Source organism: Gopherus flavomarginatus, chromosome 8 (assembly GCF_025201925.1).
Source record: "Gopherus flavomarginatus isolate rGopFla2 chromosome 8, rGopFla2.mat.asm, whole genome shotgun sequence".
Lineage (NCBI taxonomy): Eukaryota > Metazoa > Chordata > Testudines > Testudinidae > Gopherus > Gopherus flavomarginatus.
The window spans coordinates 23,267,125-23,284,359 of record NC_066624.1 but is presented as its reverse complement, the minus strand read 5'-3'; the positions used below and the strand labels follow the sequence as shown (position 1 = coordinate 23,284,359).

Genomic DNA, 17,235 nt, shown 5'->3' with positions numbered 1-17,235 from the left:
CTTTGGTTGAATGGAAATTAATGGGGTGAAAAGCCTGCAAACTGCATGGAAACCATTTAAAAAACACTATACAGGATCAAACTAAATATATACCCCAAATTTAACAAAAAAATTTGACCCAAAAAATGCCACCATGGCTAAACAGAGTAAAGGAGGTGGTTAGAGGCAAAAAGACATTCCTTAAAAAAGTTTGGAACTCATCCTACTGAGAAATAGAGAAGCATAAACCCTGGCAATCAAGTGTAAAGGCAGGCCAAGAAAGAATCTGAAGAGCAACTAGCTGAAGATACAAAAAACAAAAAAAAAAGTTTGTTGCCAAGTACATCAGAAGCAGGAAACCTGCCAAAGTCAGTGGGGCCACTGGACGACTGACATGCTAAAGGAGCACTCAAGGAAGACAAGGCCATTGTGGAGAAACTAAAAAAAAAGTCTTTGAAGTCTTCACTGCAGAGGATCTCTGGCAGATCTCCTCACCCAAACCATTCTGAGCAACTGTCCCAGATCAAGGTGTCAATAATAGTAGTTTTGGAACAAACTGACAAGTTAAACATGACAAATGGTATTCCCTGAGAATTCTGAAAGACCTCATATGCAATTGCAGAACTACCAACTGTGGTACATAACCTATTACTTAAATCAGCATCTATACCAGATGACTAGAGGGTAGTTAATTTAGTGCTAAAAACCTTTGACAAGGTCCCTAAACTTCCAGCTGGCAGAAGTTGGGACTGCAAGGTGGATGACTCACTTGAAATTGCCCTGTTCTATTCATTCTGTCTGAAGCAGCTGGCACTGGCCACTGTCAGACAATACTGAGGTAGATGGACCATTGGTCTGATCCAGTCTGGGTGTTCTTATAATGCAACTATTTAAAAAGTTCAGTTTCACTTTGCTAAAGCAATTGTAAACTTGCTAGCCAATACCGGCAGAGACAGACAAGATAGTTATTCTTCAGCAAGATGGCTGGAACAACGATAAGAGGCTTTTGCCCTAGGATGATCTTCTGTTTAGACACAAACCTTATCTACAAGAGTTGAGAACTACCATGTAGTATGACTACACTATTCTAACAGAGTGAGATCGAACCTTGATCAGTTACCTGAGCATTCCCCGATGTTCCTCATGCCACACCTGGATCCTCTCCTCCCATTGGTCTTTATTGAGTTTGTGCTGCTCCAGAACTCTAGAAAGGAAAAAAAAAGAACAGCAAGATCCTGTCAGTATGAAAGAAGGGACTACACGGAGACAGGCCACAAGTCTGAGCCTATGCAGTGCTGTACAGTCTAAATTTCTCAATGCACAGTATAACAATGCCAACAGAAATCCTATAGTAAATGCTCGCCTTATTGGCCAGCGTTGACTCTTAGAACATTTAATTGGGTTAAGAAACAATTTGGCCTGATGAACGACTGCCGCATATCCAGACTACAGCGTAATGTGACAGGAGCCCTGAATATTTAGCCAAGTAGGGATATCCAGCTCCTCATTCCTTTTGTACCAACATTTATGAATTTAGTGCCAAAATTGACCCCACCCTTTGTTCCCCCCTTCTTTCTGTTGCTCAGATATCTTCAATTATTCCCAGAAATTTAAGTTTCTACCTGCACTTTTATACTGAGTTGCAATGCACTCTTCAAAATGCAAATGCCCAGGGAGAATAGACAGGGGTGCAGGAAATGCAACAGCTTTGCTCTTACGGAAAGATGCTTCCTGCACAACCTCATCATAATTAAGATGATTTGAGAAAAACAAAACAAGCAAAAAGTCAGTAAGTGAAGCTATAATAAATATAGCACTTGTGCATTTCATGGTGCTGGGAGGTCCCAGGCTGGTGAAGTCTGCATACCTTTGAGGGAGCAGCTTGTCACCAGCAAGATAGCCAGGCTTGTGCAGCTCCTTGTTGAAGTCTCCATGTTTAGACTGGACAGCATAGGAAGCCAGAAGGACAGCAGTCTCTGGAGGGCAATAGATATCATCATTCAAGATGCCCTCCTTCACCTGGAGGAAAAAGAGGCGCTGCGTGATGTCCTGAATCAGCTCCTCTGACACATCCTCTGGGTAGAACTTGGCACGGAACTTGAAGAGCAGTGGGCTTTCCTTGCGCACATCCTGTGCAGTCACCTGGAGTGAGAGATGACACCATCCAGTTTTAAAGCTAGCCTGCCAGCTGAGTTGAACAGTGTGTAATAAAAAGGGAGTAAAAGACAGAGGCATGTTCAAAAAACACTTCCCTTCTGACACACAAGTCAAAAAAGCATAAAGTATCCTCCCATTGAGCAATTCATTGGAAACTGAGGAGTTGGTCCAGTCTAGCCAAGATTTCTCATTTGTTCAGCAGCTGCCAAATGCTATTGTGAACCTATCAGTAAGTCATGCACCAGTGTTTCCTAGGGATGGCACCACACCAGGAGTCTTATTCACTGGAGGTATTACACATAGATAACGTCTTTTCCTTGATCTACCACATTAGATCTGCCTGGATAAAAGCATGGGATAACTGCAGGCCAGGAACAGCAGATTGGCTAGGTCTACAACACACAGATATGCCAGCCATTCTGGAACAGTCAGCACAGACTAGCAAAGAATTTTCTCCCTCTCTCCCTCTCGGAGGATCTGAGCATACCATCGAGCTGAGGACAAGAGTCCAGAAAAGAATGGTTAAAACAAATGCACTAAATCATCAAGTGTACAAATTGGATAACCTTTTTATTGAGTTTCAGCCATGTAGAGAAGCCCTTGGTGTCCTGGTACTGAAGTCCAAAAAACCAGACCTCTCTCAGCCCAATTGTCTTCACAACCTGGAAGAGATGATAGAGCGCATCAGTAACTGTCACAGCTGACCGTTCATGGGCTCACTGGTTACCTGGCAATGTGTTGGGGTAGGCAAGTTTAGGAAAAAAAAAAAATCTCAAATAATCCAACTTCCACCTGTTGACTATGAGTATTTGGGGCAAGGGGGAGGAACCCACTATCCTTGTGGACTCCCTGCACTTCATACCACTTCTACAGAGTCCTTTATAAAGAGAGATAAGAGGCGTCCCTAAAAAGTTTGCCAAATTTGAGGTAGGGTGATGGTAATTAGGGTAGGCCAAATTGAGGCAGGTAGTAACAGAATGCCTTATGCAGCTCTGCTCCTGCAGATCACTACCGCCCTGCTGCATCTTCTTACATGCCCCCTCACCTCTCCTTCCCTGAGTGAAGGCTGCCAGTTGTACAATAGTTTTCTGAGTAAGACGAACACCAATTAAGAACTAAGCACTTCTCTCAAACTCATTTCAGATGCCCCCCTAAACCCATCTGAAACAGGACTCCTGTTGCAAAAAGCTGGAGCATGGAGCAACCCTAAGTTATTGATACACTAAGATTTTGACACCACAGCAAAAGCCGGGGTTTCCCTTGTATGTAGGTAGATTCCAGAGAGTTTGCAGGTGGGAAGCTATACAGCTTAGACCCCTGGTCTCAGCCTGGATGGCAACAATGCAAATGCTGAGATACTAGACACTCAAACGAGCAAGGACGACTGCAGTAAGGAGTGATATGTGCTGGCTGGGTAAGGCAATGGCAGATACTAGAGGTGTAGACAGCATGTGTCTTGACTCTAGTTCCAGAACTACTCCTCATTTTTACGTGCAAGGGTCCTACTTTTGAGCATACCATGAACCACTCTGCTATGGACCAGAGAGTCAGTCCTGTTAACTGCCACATGCCTTAAGATTTGCAGTGCATGCTACCTTGTATGTAAATGATGCCTACTCACACCCACCTGCAATTTACTTGCTCCACTGAAGTGCACTGCTTTGGGTAAGGCAGCACAACATGCCCCTTAGACAGTGACAAGCCACCAATGCAACAACTAAATCCTGATGCAGGGATCTCTCCTCCGTCTTGCACCTAGCACACTTTTGGTGCTATATAAACGAAGATGACTTCACAAAGCTATTGTAGCATTCAGTGTTAGAAGCCTGCCAGAGGTGGAAAACTACTGTGGTAATGCTATTTCCTGTCAGGGGGTGGAAGTTTTTTGTGATCATGAACAAATGAGCTACTGCCAAACCAACAGAACTGAACTTTGATAAGCCAGGGACATGCTACAGGCTAAAAAATTCCCCCACAAGCAACCTTCCTGAAACTTTGTCATCTGGCTTCCAACCTGTACGCTACACTTCAGGAAACTAGAAAGATGTATGTCCCACTCTCCCCATCATCTTCACTAGCTTCTTAGCCAGCTGACTTTACCCACCTGTCTTTCAAGCTATTCTGTAAAATTATGACCCTCCAACAACACTGCATCCAAGTGTCTCAAGACTGCAGGCACTCTCTCTCTATCCTACCTGTCGGACTTCAGATTTACCCACTCCTTGTGACTGCGTGCTTGCCACTCAGTCTGATGCCTGGACAATCTCTTGAGGGAAAAGCAGTGCTGATGGGATCTCTCCTCTCAAAATCACTTCCTCTCTGAATTTTTAGAAAGCCCTCCGCTCCATCCTGTTCTATCGCTATGGGGTGCAGCATACCCTGAAATTTGTAGTACTGGTTTTATGGCCAAAGTCTAAGAATAGAAGGAATGCTGGATCTGAGAACAATGCTAGGTCACTTACTGCTTTGCTACCTACAGCAAAAAGGGAGAGGAGTTTACAGGTAAGAAGTATTTATCAGACTTAATCATAGACCAAGTCAAGTATATCAGACGTGAAAAATCCATACTCCTGACCAACACCCAGCTATTCTGACTAGTGCCTCCGGTATAAAGACAGCTAGACTGATGGAAGAATGAGTCCATCAACCTCGCTACCATTGCTTAGGTGGATGGTGGAAAGGAGGAAGATCCCTTCAGTTAGTCAGTGTAGGCTGTGTCTACACTGTGGGGTTATGCCAGCATAATTATGCCAATATAGCTGTGCTAATATAGCCTCTATAGGGTAGACATAATCATAGTAAGAAATATTGGGCCACATACTGCAATCCTCCCCTATGCACCAGTCCCTCTGACTTCAGTGGGATTTGTCCAAGTAAGCATCACTTGCTTAAGAGTTGAGGGACTGGTCCAATGGTTTGGAGTATGACAGTAGGTCATAGGAAGATAAGCAAATGTTTGTCACAGACAATGGAATGCATGCTGCTAGACAGACTTTCTGAAGTGCATTTAAGACTGCAGGCTGCTATACAGCTTATATATGTGTGGGGCAGGGGAAGGAATGGGTCTGGAATACAGTTAAAATGAGAGCTCTGTTCTCAGGCATCATTAACATTTGAATAGGATGGTGGCTCACCCCCACTGCTGCATGTGTCTGCTTGCCTCAATTTCATTTGCTGACAGCTTAAGCCTGGGAGTTCAGCATGCTGAACTGCCAAAAAGGAACCGAATGGCATCACACTGAGGCCATAGCACAAAAGGACTTTTATTCCCCAGCGGAGAGTCTGCACAGTAATAGCAACAGCAACAACAGATGGGACAAAAAGGAAAGCCAGCTATGCAAACTCAGTATCTTCACAAATCTTATTCCCTCCCTTCCGCTCCCCACCCCCATATAACTTTTTTGCAAAGTTATACTGACACTATGCTGCATAGAACCAACCTCATTAGTGCTATGAATTATGTGAGCTGTAAAGCCAAGCACATTCTGGCTTGCTAGACCAGGTGTGCGCTCAGGCTGTATGTACTCATTCATATCTGAAATCTTTCCAGCCGGATGTGCATGCTGGTAGCCTCTATCGAATGCAAAGGGAAGTGACTCCCCACTGCATATAAAAAAAAAGTTTTTGTTCTACTTGGCAAAGGGAAAAATCATCAAAGGTAGAGACTGATTTCTACAGCTGCTAGGAGTCAGTCAGCTAGCAGCCCGATTACCAATCTACTTTTGTTAAAAGGCTACACAGCATTTGGAGATTTGATGAACTGTTTGCCTGTGGGGCCTCACACAATTCTTGTCAGTGAGCAGGAATGGAGGGTGCAAATGGACAAGATACATAGGGTTGTTTTGATGAGGGACAATGAATTTTAAAGACAGCTGACCACATGCTGTATTACAAGATAACTTGTATATTTATAGCCTTACTTTGTATGGGGAACAAGAGAACACTATCTTTCCTCCTTACTAAGCAGAATATTAAGTCAGGTTGACTAACAGAACTCTGGGGTATAACACAAGGAATTTATTCATAGATTTCATGTTTTTGATCTGCCTGTAGGATGGTGGAAAGCAGCGTACGGAGAGTTCAGGCAATCCTCAAGATTCTAGTTATGGTTTCAAAGCCAATTATTTATAAAGACCCTAGCTCAGGCACTGTTCAACTGAAACTTGGGTTGCCACAAGTAAATCCCAGATCAGAATTGTATCAAGCCTTTTCCCACCTTATACTGAAATAACCACACTCTAGATATCTTTGCACTCATCCTTTGAGTGAATCTCTATAGCAACAGTGGCAATAACATTCTTACAGATACATGCAAGTCTTATGGCAGTGTTTTGCAAAATTCAGGTCACAACCCAGTACTGAGTCGCAGCATGCAAGGCACCGGGTCGCCTTGCTCAGCACCCAGGGACCCAAGCAGCTCTGGTCAGCACCACCAATTGGAACATTAAAGTTCCGTCGGCACTGCTGCCCAGATAAGGCAGGCCAGTGCCTATTAGTCCCAACACTGTGCTGTGCCCTGGAAGCAGCCAGCAACAGATCTAGCTTCTAGGTGCGGGGGGGGGGGGGGGGGGGGGGGGGGGGGGGGGCCACAGGGCTCCACATGCTGCTCCCACCCCAAGCACCAGCTCCGCACTCCCACTGGCCAGGAGCTGCTTGTGCACCTCCACCTAGGAGCTGGACTGCTGCCAGCCACTTCTGGGGTGCAGCATGCCCCATGGTGTCAGGACAGGTGGGAAGCCTGCCTCTTACCTCTAGCAGCTCCCAGTCAGCAGTGCAGTCTGCACCCCAATCCTGTACCCCCAATCCCTTGCCCCAGCCCCTCCCCAATCCCTTCCTGGCCCCACCCCAGAGCCTGCACCCTAATCCTAGAACCCTGACCCCCTCCCACACTCCAACCCCTACCTCAGCCCAGAGTCCCCCCATATCCCAAACCCTCATCCCCAACTCCACTGGGGCGTGGGCATCAGTTTTCTTCAACTGAGTCCCCAGAAAAAAAAAAGTTTGAAAACCACTGTTGTAGTGCAATACTAGCTTCTTCAGTCCCTTGCTACACCCAATGCTTCTTATCCCAATTGCACATGCTTCCCTATAAGGCTCCTGTTGCTCATACATTCCATCTTTCTAGTTAAAGAAAGAAGATGACTATGGAGTCTCTGGCACTGCTCCCAGACACAGTATTCTGACTACTGGAGAACCACCACAAGGCAAAAGGATTTTGTATTTGCTGCATGCCCAATGACAAAAGTGAATCTAGACATCTGCCATCCCCTCTCTACTGCTTTGAAGAGCATTAAATATGCCACCAAAGGTGCCTGTAAACAAGTATGAACAAGCCATTGACTGACATGCATAAAAGTGATGTCTACATTAGGGAAGTTTTTCCCAGTTTCTCACCATTACTCATACAAATTTCTCATTCTAAATCACTAACAAAATGGCCAACACCAGTGATGACTAATTCAAGTATTTTGAGTGACATTTCTAAAAGTTAGGGTTTAACACACAGTTTAACTTGCCTTTCAACTTTGAAAATTCCTGTTCTCTCAATAATCCTCTACAAGCAAACCAACTTCTCCTGGGGTGCCTCAGTACCCCAATAGCTCTGACCCTAAACCCCCCTTTCACAGTTGGGTTCTAGTTATGCAACCAGAAAGTTGGATGGCTTGCTATCTCTTCCCAGGAAAGCCTTTTAGTTATAGCGTCTCCCCTTTTTTTGCAGGAAGGTGGTCAAGGTATTAAGTGTTCCACTGAGAGAAACCAGCCAGCAGCCCACTAACAGTTTTCATTATGTTCTACTTGGCACTTAGGAAGAGTCTTATGCTGCTGTCTTTATATTGCATGCAGAATGTCTGAAGTGAAACATTACTAGTTTTAATTAAGTGTCTTGACGATGTTAGGAATTTGATCTGCAGTCTTAAGGAACAAGATTTCACAAAGCTGTAAAAGTTTCTCCTCCTGGATTGCGAGCCATGGCCATCAATTTAGATATTCTTCCAAGAAAGGCTTTTTGTCCCTCATGGTATCATATGCATCTGATGAAGTGAGTATTCACCCATGAAAGCTCATGCTCCAACACGACTGTTAGTCTATAAAGGTGCCAGAGGACTCTTTGCTGCATACCTGATTAAGGCATCTTTTTATCTCATGCTGACAATAGAGGAAAGGGGAGCTTCCTGCATACTCACCACAGTTTCCTCTTTAAACTCCCCCCCCCCCCCCCACACTGGTGCATAATATGCCCAATAACCTGAATGACTGAAATGGTGCTGTTTTTCCATCTTCTTCCCCCACCCCCAACTTAAGGGTAATTGAAGGAAAGAACCCCACTCCCAGAGAAAAGCAAATTACTTTAATTCTTCCAATTCTCTGAATAACGACTTGACAATATAAGTTAGTGGACCAAATTCTGGTAGTGCAATCCCATTGTTGATGGGTTTCAAGGAGCATAATTGAAGGCAGAATGATCCAGTAAGGTGTGGATTTGCCCTAGCTAGTGCCTTTTGCTTTTTCTACTCGGACTATAAATCATTCACAGAATGGCATCTGTAATAACTTGTGACAATGATCCCATGTGAAAAGAGATTCTGTAATGGGCCACTTGAAGCTTCCAATTCTAGCTATCAAGTTGAATACTCACTTCATCAGATGCATATGATACCATGAGGAACAAAAAGCCTTTCTTGGAAGAATATCTAAATTGATGGCCATGGCTCGCAATCCAGGAGAAGAAACTTTTACAGCTTTGTGAAATCTTGTTCCTTAGGAATTTGATCTGCAGTCTTAACATCGTCAAGACACTTAATTAAAACTAGTAATGTTTCACTTCAGACATTCTGCATGCAATATAAAGACAGCAGCATAAGACGCTCCCTAACCGGAAAGAGTTGTCCAGCCTGCATAAGTTACCTATTCTTCATGGTTCTGTATCCTGAATTGGAAAATCAGGAGCCATTATCTAGACGTAACAAGTTAATTTTACAGTTTAGGATGGGGCGGCAGGGGGAAGAAGAGGAGGAAGAGATGACACACACAAAGGCTCTTCCAAGAGAGTAAGATTTCTGATATTCTCTCAAGATCTCTCTCCCCAGTCTAAGAGATGAGAAATGGGAGTAGTAGTTTCTACTAGGGCTCCCAAGTCAAGAGATATTACTGTTTGTCTTCTGCTTGGGGTCACTGCACAGTATGTGGCTAAGAAGCAGAATTGGTGGGGGGAGGGGGGGGAGAAAAGGAGACTTTGCCCAGTTTCCAAAACATCAGATGACAAACAAGCAGGGCTTAAATTCAGCCAGAGCCATCCAGAGCAAAGCTCTAGTAAACATTTTTGAACCCCTGGGAGCCCCAGCAGCCACCTTCCCTTGTGGGGCTGAAAGCCCTGAGGACTCCCTGCAACTGAAACTTGGAACCCTGAATCAGGGAAGGGGGCAAAGAGGTGCAGGGGGCTCCAGGAAATAATCAGAGAATTTAAGCCCTGGGAGCAAGGATCAACATGATCTGCATTCTCCTTTAAGCTTCGTTGTTACTAATGCAGTTTTATTGCAAGTCTCTCAACATGGTGCTTTTCTTAAAGCCTAAGCTCTGAATCACAGAATTATGGTGACAAACCCCCACCTCATTTAAAAAAAAAAAAAAGAGGTTTGAGCCCTCAGAGATGCAAAGAAAGAACTGAGAAAAGGAACCCTAAAGCGTCAAATTCCAGAAAACAAAACCAAGAACCCCAATTTTCCCCTTTAATCTCATGATTTTTGGAGGGCCAGACTCATGACTAAATGTTTGGATTTGGCAATAGTGAAACTTAATTAGCTGAAAAGGCTTTGTATGTCAAAAAGCCTTCATGTTTTCACAGCATATGAAACAATGATAAAGGGAACAAAAATGCTTTACCGAATGCATGAAGTTGGCAAGTTTCACTGTAGCCTTTGCCCTGGTATTCTAGTTTCACAGCAGTACACACATTCTAACACCACATCCAGCAACAGCAGTATGGTGGGCCAATTTGTTTAAATGCCCACAAAAGTCATGTTAAACTTATACTCTCTATGCCAACTACAAAATCCATCTTCCTGTCAAATCTAAACTAAAGTTTTATTTCTCTCTAAACTTTTGTCTAGAATTCCTGGTTGTGAAGGCAGCTTTCAGAATAGTTTACTGCTTTTAATAGCAACCAAAAAAACCAAACACTATTAGTTTTATTCCTCCAGTTTCATTTAAATGTAAACCCAATTTAATTTTATAGAGACCTGACGCATAACTACTTATGTATCAGACAAAGCAGCCTGATCACAAAACTTACATCTAATGTGTGCACATCCTACCAAAAATAGATCCTGCATTTATGTCCATGCTTTAAGACTGATTAAGGTCGGGGGGGGGAGGGGGAGTAGCAGCATGAGGAGTTCTAGAATGAACCAACATCCTATAGAAGTGAAGCATAATTGCATACAAGTTAGGCAGCCCAGGAGCCACTATTCTAGAGATAACTTTCAAATACTACTAAGAAGGGCCCAGCTGTCCTTTATTCAGACAGATATGGACTACTGAGAAGATACCTAATAAGCCCTCTTCCCCATCCCTGGAAAAAAGACATTGCACAAAACCGTTTCTAAAACCTATACATGGCAAGAGATACTAGTCTAACTTCATTGCTTGGTACTAGTCTAACTTCATTCCTCTTGGCCCAATCTACAGCCAAGAGAACATGCTCCAAGAACAATTTGAGAGGGAAAAATGGATAATCTTGTTCAAACCAGAAGATGAGAGCACCCATAAGGTTTCCCTCTAAAAGAAAAATTCCTGGCTCCAGTTACCCTTTGGAAACAAGTTTAATTTTGTATAAAGTTGGTTGCCAAAGTAAATGGTAAAGCCACATTTCCAAAAAAGCTTCAACACCACAACCATCCATAGCTGCAGAAAGAGAATGCATTCTGGGGTGGGTGGACCGACCTGATGAACGCTGTCCATGGAATCCTCTTTCCCTTATGGTAATGGCAAAAGGCACTGCTAACTTCAGTCTAGGAGAGTGGTTAATGCATTAGCCTATCAGCCCTTTAAATGCCACTGTAATATTTCAAGGAAATATTTCAGATTACTCTTGCTACTGCTGAGTGCATCTCCATTGGCTCCTCACAGTTTACTTATGTGCAGCACAAAAGCCCGCAAAAAGGTATTCCATAAGCCCCTTAATTGGGCGAAGTTGTTTTTTCTAGGTACCCCTAGGGAGCTTTGTCTCTGCTAAACTGTTGTGGCTAAAACTGTTGCTCCCTAATAGCAACCATGAAGAAATTGAAAAAAATAAAAATAAAAATATAGACAAGACTCTTCCTACTTGTTTGAAGTCCTTGTTTGTCAGTGAGATGGCTTAGAAGCAAAGTAATGCACATTGGAAACCTATCCCAATTATACATATAAAATGGGATTTAAGTTAGCTGTTACCACTCAAGAAAGATCTTGGAGTCATTGTGGATAGTTCTCTGAAAAAAATATCTACTCAATGGGCAGCAGCAGTCAAAAAAGCAAAATGCTGGTAATCATTAAGAAAGGGACAGACCGACAACAGAAAATATATTGCCGCTATATAAATCCATGATCACTCACATCTTGAATACTGCAAATTGGAAAAGGTTCAAAAACAGGGCAACAAAAATAAGTGGTATGGAAGGTCCGCCATATGATGAGAGATTAAAAAGACTGGGACTTTTCAGCTTGGAAAAGTTAAGGGGGGGTGGGGGAGGAGAATATGACAGATGTCTCTCCACACCAGTCATTTTATAAAGTAAATGTTATTTACTCCTTTTCATAAGCACAAGAACTGGGGGTCACCAAATGACATCAATAGGCAGCAAGTTTAAAGAAAAGAATGTATCTTCCCCTCCCCCCACACCCACCTACCACGCATAGTCAGCCTGTGGAACTCCTTGCCAGAGGATGTTGTGAAGGCCAAGACTATAACAGGGTTCAAAACAGAACTAGATAAGTTAATGGAGGATAGGTCCATCAGTGGCTATTAGCTGGGATGGGCAGGGATGGTATCCCTAGCCTCTGCCTGCCAGAAGGACTGGGCAACAGTGGGGGGTGGATCACTTGTTCTATTTGTTCCCTCTGGGGAACGTCGCACTGGTCACTGTCGGAAGACAACACACTGGGCTAGATGGACCTTTGGTCTGACCCAGTTTTTTTATGTTAAGCATCACTCTAGAATCCAGAATTACAGGAGCGATTCAGTACAGGCTCTTTCCCCATTGATATGGGCCTTGATAGGCTCCACATTTGAGTATGTACTAGCATATGCTCAGCAATGAGCATAAAGGACAGTGAGCACTCTGAATAAGATTCAGTCACAGGTCTACAAGGGAGAAGCTGTAAATTTCAGCCATAACTGCTTAGAGTTCATAGCTTTCTGTTACAAGCCAAGTTCTCATTTCCCAATGTAACTTTCTCAAAAAAAATTTTTCTTTCTGAAGCTTGCCATAATCACCTGATTTTGCTAAGAAACTTGAAATTTATTTATATTAAAAATAAAAATAATGAACAGGTCCTCAAATGAATCCTACAACCTATGTTTACTTTAAGGTTGGGTGGTTGGTTTTGGAGTTGCATACAATCATTAAAACTTGGACCTCAAACCATGTATATGTCAAACCAAATGTACTCTGGTCCTCAGTCCTTCCTGAAGTCTGCACACACATCTTCAGACTCTTAATTTGGTGCTGAACTGGCTGTGTGTAAGGATTCCACAGGGATAGGCTTGTGGAAGCTGTACAGTATCAACAAGTTGAAGCTCTCAGCTTTAGGCAGTCCAGCGCCCATACCTACTAGGTAAGTAGCTCCACAAACAGGATGTTACCATTTGACTTGATAGGTTTGTAAAAACCCTCAAATGAAAAATGTAATGAGTTACGTTTGTGGATGCAATTATTTAAGAAAAATTAGAACACTGAGGTGTGAAAAGTTAAGTCAAAAAATTTGAGTTCATGAATATCCACACTTAGCAGTTCCTAGGTTCCCAAACTAGGGATTTGAATTGATTCATTACATATTCTGCAGTCACACCCCTGTGCAAAGAGGATTTAAAATGCTCACAAGTCTGGCATAGTCTGTTTTGATGGTGTTTTACCCCCACTTGACATACCATGTAATTATGAGCCCACATTCCCACTCAACCATGTGGTGTAGTTAGGACAATACCTACTTTCTTCACTTCATATGGCAGATACTGTATTATATAAAATTGTCTAGGAGTTCCAGACTCTTGTCCAGAAAGTATACAACACAATAAAATATGATGTGGTATTAGAGTGGTTATAAAATTCAAAGGGTAGATGTAGTAAACTGGACTGCCTAGCCCAGATCAAGGATAGATAAAGAAATTTTTCTGGGAGGTTCAGGGAAGAGCTGTCAGTGTTTTACTATCAAGAATTTGAAGCTTTGTAGGACCATGCTTACAATATGGGAGGGGAATGTTGTGGTCTGACCTAATAAATCAGAAGTGCTATTGCAGTATGATAGATGCAGAGGTTTTGACTGTGGTAGGTAGAGGGTGCATGTGGATACAAAGCCAGAGATAAGATTTTGGGGAACCAAACTGGTTTTTGCTCAGAATAGGAGGGGTGTGGTCCTAAACCTCCACTGCATGTTCAGTTAGGGCAACGAGTCAAATTTTTAAATATTTCCACTGGTTGCTGGCTACAATTCCCAACTTCCTAGCTGTAATGCAGGGCTGATCCTCTCCCCAGAGGCATCAGTTGCCACTTCTTAAGTGTTCACCAGTAACTGATAGCTGCTGTCTCCAACAAGTAGTTCCAGGAACTGCAGAGGCCGGCTAGGGAGTCACTACCAGGGCTCTGAAAGTAGTGTGATGTAGGCTGTACATCCAGGGGAGGTAATAAACAGGAGGAGAAACAAAGTACACTAACAAGACTGAGTGTAATTACTAGGTGCTGAACAGGTCAAAAGCAGAGCTGCTCCATGGGTTGGAAAGAAGTCTGCAGCAGAGTAGGGCTGGGGAACTGGAAGGGGACTCTGCACGTCTGTTTTGCGATTTGGACGTATGGTGTTGTACAAAGTCAAGGCATGCAAAAGATTGAATTCATGTGATTTATTTCAAGCAGCTTCCACTAATAATAGGAGATATACCAATCTCCTAGAACTGGAAGGGACCTTGAAAGGTCATCAAGTCCAGCCCCCTGCCTTCACTAGCAGGACCAAGTACTGATTTTTGCCCCAGATCCCTAAGTGGCCCCCTCAAGGGTTGAACTCGCAACCCTGAGTTTAGCAGGCCAATGCTCAAACCACTGAGCTATCCCTCCCGGCCCCTCCCCCCCATGGTGTCTTATTGCTACTTCTGTAGGTAGTAAATAAATTAATTAATTCCACCAACCTAACCATGGATTTCTTTGAACAAAACTGTCTGGATTTAAGTTCTAGTTAGATAAGTCCAGCCTGCACACCACACCTTCAAAAGAAAAACCCATCTGCACCAGGAAGAGCGCCTCAACTGAGTCAACTACTGCTTCCTCTTGGTAACCACATGGTAGTCAAAGTTAGTAAAACAAAATGTAGCTGGTGGCATTATGGGAGGAAGAGTGTCTCAGAGGAAATATTTAAGAGGGAGGAATAATGGGATGGGATTGGGGGTGTGGGGTAGGATTCCAAAGCAGTTTAAAGGAACAAGCTACCTACTGAATATGCAGTTTATCCACCACAGATAATCATTTACCCCATCTATAGTTAAATTTAGAATGAAGCAGTGTTCTGCGCCATATGTAGCAATACTGAGGGGGCGAGACCCACAATGTAATAGTTATATACACACAGTCTCAAGCCATGCTGTATTTTACCTTTTAATCCACATGCAATGAAGGTGTGGGGAGAAGGGGGAAAATAAATTGGTGTTGATATTGCAGTCTTCATGCTAATCCACAAACTAGGGAGAGTTGCAATTTCACAGGTGCTTTACTGACCACTAACAGCAGTGAAGGAAGAAACACCCAAGGAGCTAAGCAGAGTGACAGCAGCAGAGCCCCTTGATTGGCCTGTAGCTCCATAACTACAGATGTGTCTACACTGGCACTTTACAGTGCAGCAACTTTCCTCGCTCAGGGGTTGGGGAGGGGCGGGGGGGGGAGCAGCACACACACCCAACCCCCCTAAGCACAGCAAGTTTCAGCACTAAAGTGCCAGTGCAGACAGTGCACCAACACTGGGAGCCATGCCTCTTGCAGAGGTGGGTTTTTTAGAGCACTGGGAGAGCTCGCCTCCAGTGCTCTGCTGCAAATACACAAGCCATGTTAAAGTGCTGCTGTGGCAGCGCTTTAGGGCTGCCAGTATAGACTAACTCTAAGTAACTCATTTAATCCATAAATCCTAAAAGAGCCTCCCGTCAATTATCTGTAGAGTGCTACAGTTTCACTATTCAGCTGAAAAAAGTGTTGACATTCAGAGGCATCTAAAGCAACTGAATAATTAGGAAAACTCACATAATACTGAGACTCTATGGAATAAACACAGTCCAAGTTATTGATGGTTTATACAAGTGGCTATACAAGCACCCTGCTGACCACTTGCAACTGAAAATTGTCTGTCTGTGCATGTATGTAATTTTCCTAGTTCTATACTTAAGTCAGGCCTACAATTGCACATACAGTTGGGAAGTCAGATATTAGAGGTGTACAAAAGGCTGCAATAGAACCTATCTGAAGCTATTGGAGACAGGCAAGACAGAAGGACTCATGCATCCCTTGGGTGGATCAATACATCAAAGTAGTTTGTTATAGAAATAACAGCTTAGAACCCAGACTCCATTACAGAAAGAGGCAAGCAGGAGAGTAGCCTTTATAGACTCAGGCTGCTTTGTCATGGAGAAAGCTACCTAGTTTACTACTGAACATTTAGCAGAAAGAATAGAAAAAGTAGAGGGAGTTTAACAAATGCTAGCACTTAAAAATAAACTGCTGTGAAACCATCTCTGCAGCAAACCAAACTCCACCCTGCTCTAGTGAAACCACTGTTTAATAAGATGAAAGTCATGGGAACTAACAGTGTCAGAATTAGCGTCAATTCATATTTGAAGTGATTTAAAATGAACACAGGGCAACAATTTTTTGCTGCACTTTTAAAGTAAGGTGAGCCTGGTAGCTAGAAAGAGAAGAAGAGGTCCAATGAGCTCACTGGCAGGTCAAATATACATAATGTAGAGAACTATACACAGGCTGCACTTGAATGTGGCTGAATGAAGTCAAATGCACATACTACAATATGTTCCTATCCATTACAGTTTTGTATCAGAAGGTTTGACCACAAGCTGGGTACTAGTTTTGCTAAGTTTAGTAAGAAGGGGGGTATGTCTACACTACAGGATAAATTCAAATTAGCTTAAACCAATTATATAAAACAGATATTATAAAGTCGATTGTGCGCGTCCACACTAGGCACATTAATTCGGTGGTGTGCGTCCATGGTCCAAGGCTAGCGTTGATTTTTGGAGCGGTGCACTGTGGGTAGCTACTGTAAAAGAATGAGGCCAACAACGTCGATCTGCGTCCACATTAACCCTAAATCGATATAATATCGATTTTAGCGTTACTCCTTTCATTTTGTAGGAGTACAGAAATCGATTTAAAGAGCCCTTTCAATCGATATAAAGAGCAGTGTAGTGTAGACGGGTGCAGCGTTAAATCGATTTAACGCTGTTAAAATCGGTTTAACAGCGTAGTGTGGACCAGGACGGGAACAGCTCAACTCAGATCTAACAATTCCTACATTCAAAGTCTCATTTACTCTCAATGAAAGAAAGGGGAATGCCAGTACTAGGAGTCTGTTTGAAACAGCAGAAAGTCACCCCTCTTGACAAGGCTCCAGGAAGCATCAAGATTAGGCCTGACGTCAGGAGAAGATCCCTATACAGCTACACAAAACAGTCTGGCTTTATCAGTTCGGGGGGAGGGGGGGGGGAGGGAGGGTTTCAACAAGGTGCTGAAAGATGTGGCTGCCAGGCGCAGTGCAGAAGTGACTGCTGACCCAATTTTGTCCTAAGAGCATGCCATAACTTAAAGCAGCTAGTACAGCTATAAGCCTAGAAGTAATTACACCAGAGCCAGAGCACCA

General features: G+C 43.3%; 1 protein-coding gene across 2 annotated transcripts in view; it reads right to left on the bottom strand.

Moving 5' to 3' along the window:
- MSN (moesin) overlaps positions 1-17,235 on the bottom strand; it is a 76,554-nt gene that overhangs the window by 11,607 nt on the left and 47,712 nt on the right. For both annotated transcript variants that reach the window (XM_050964660.1, XM_050964661.1), the window contains exons 3-5: positions 2,703-2,798; positions 1,847-2,121; positions 1,100-1,183 (exon numbers count right to left, since the gene is read on the bottom strand). In XM_050964660.1, coding sequence (XP_050820617.1) covers positions 1,100-1,183; positions 1,847-2,121; positions 2,703-2,798 — 455 coding nt within the window. The remainder of the gene's footprint in view (positions 1-1,099; positions 1,184-1,846; positions 2,122-2,702; positions 2,799-17,235) is intronic.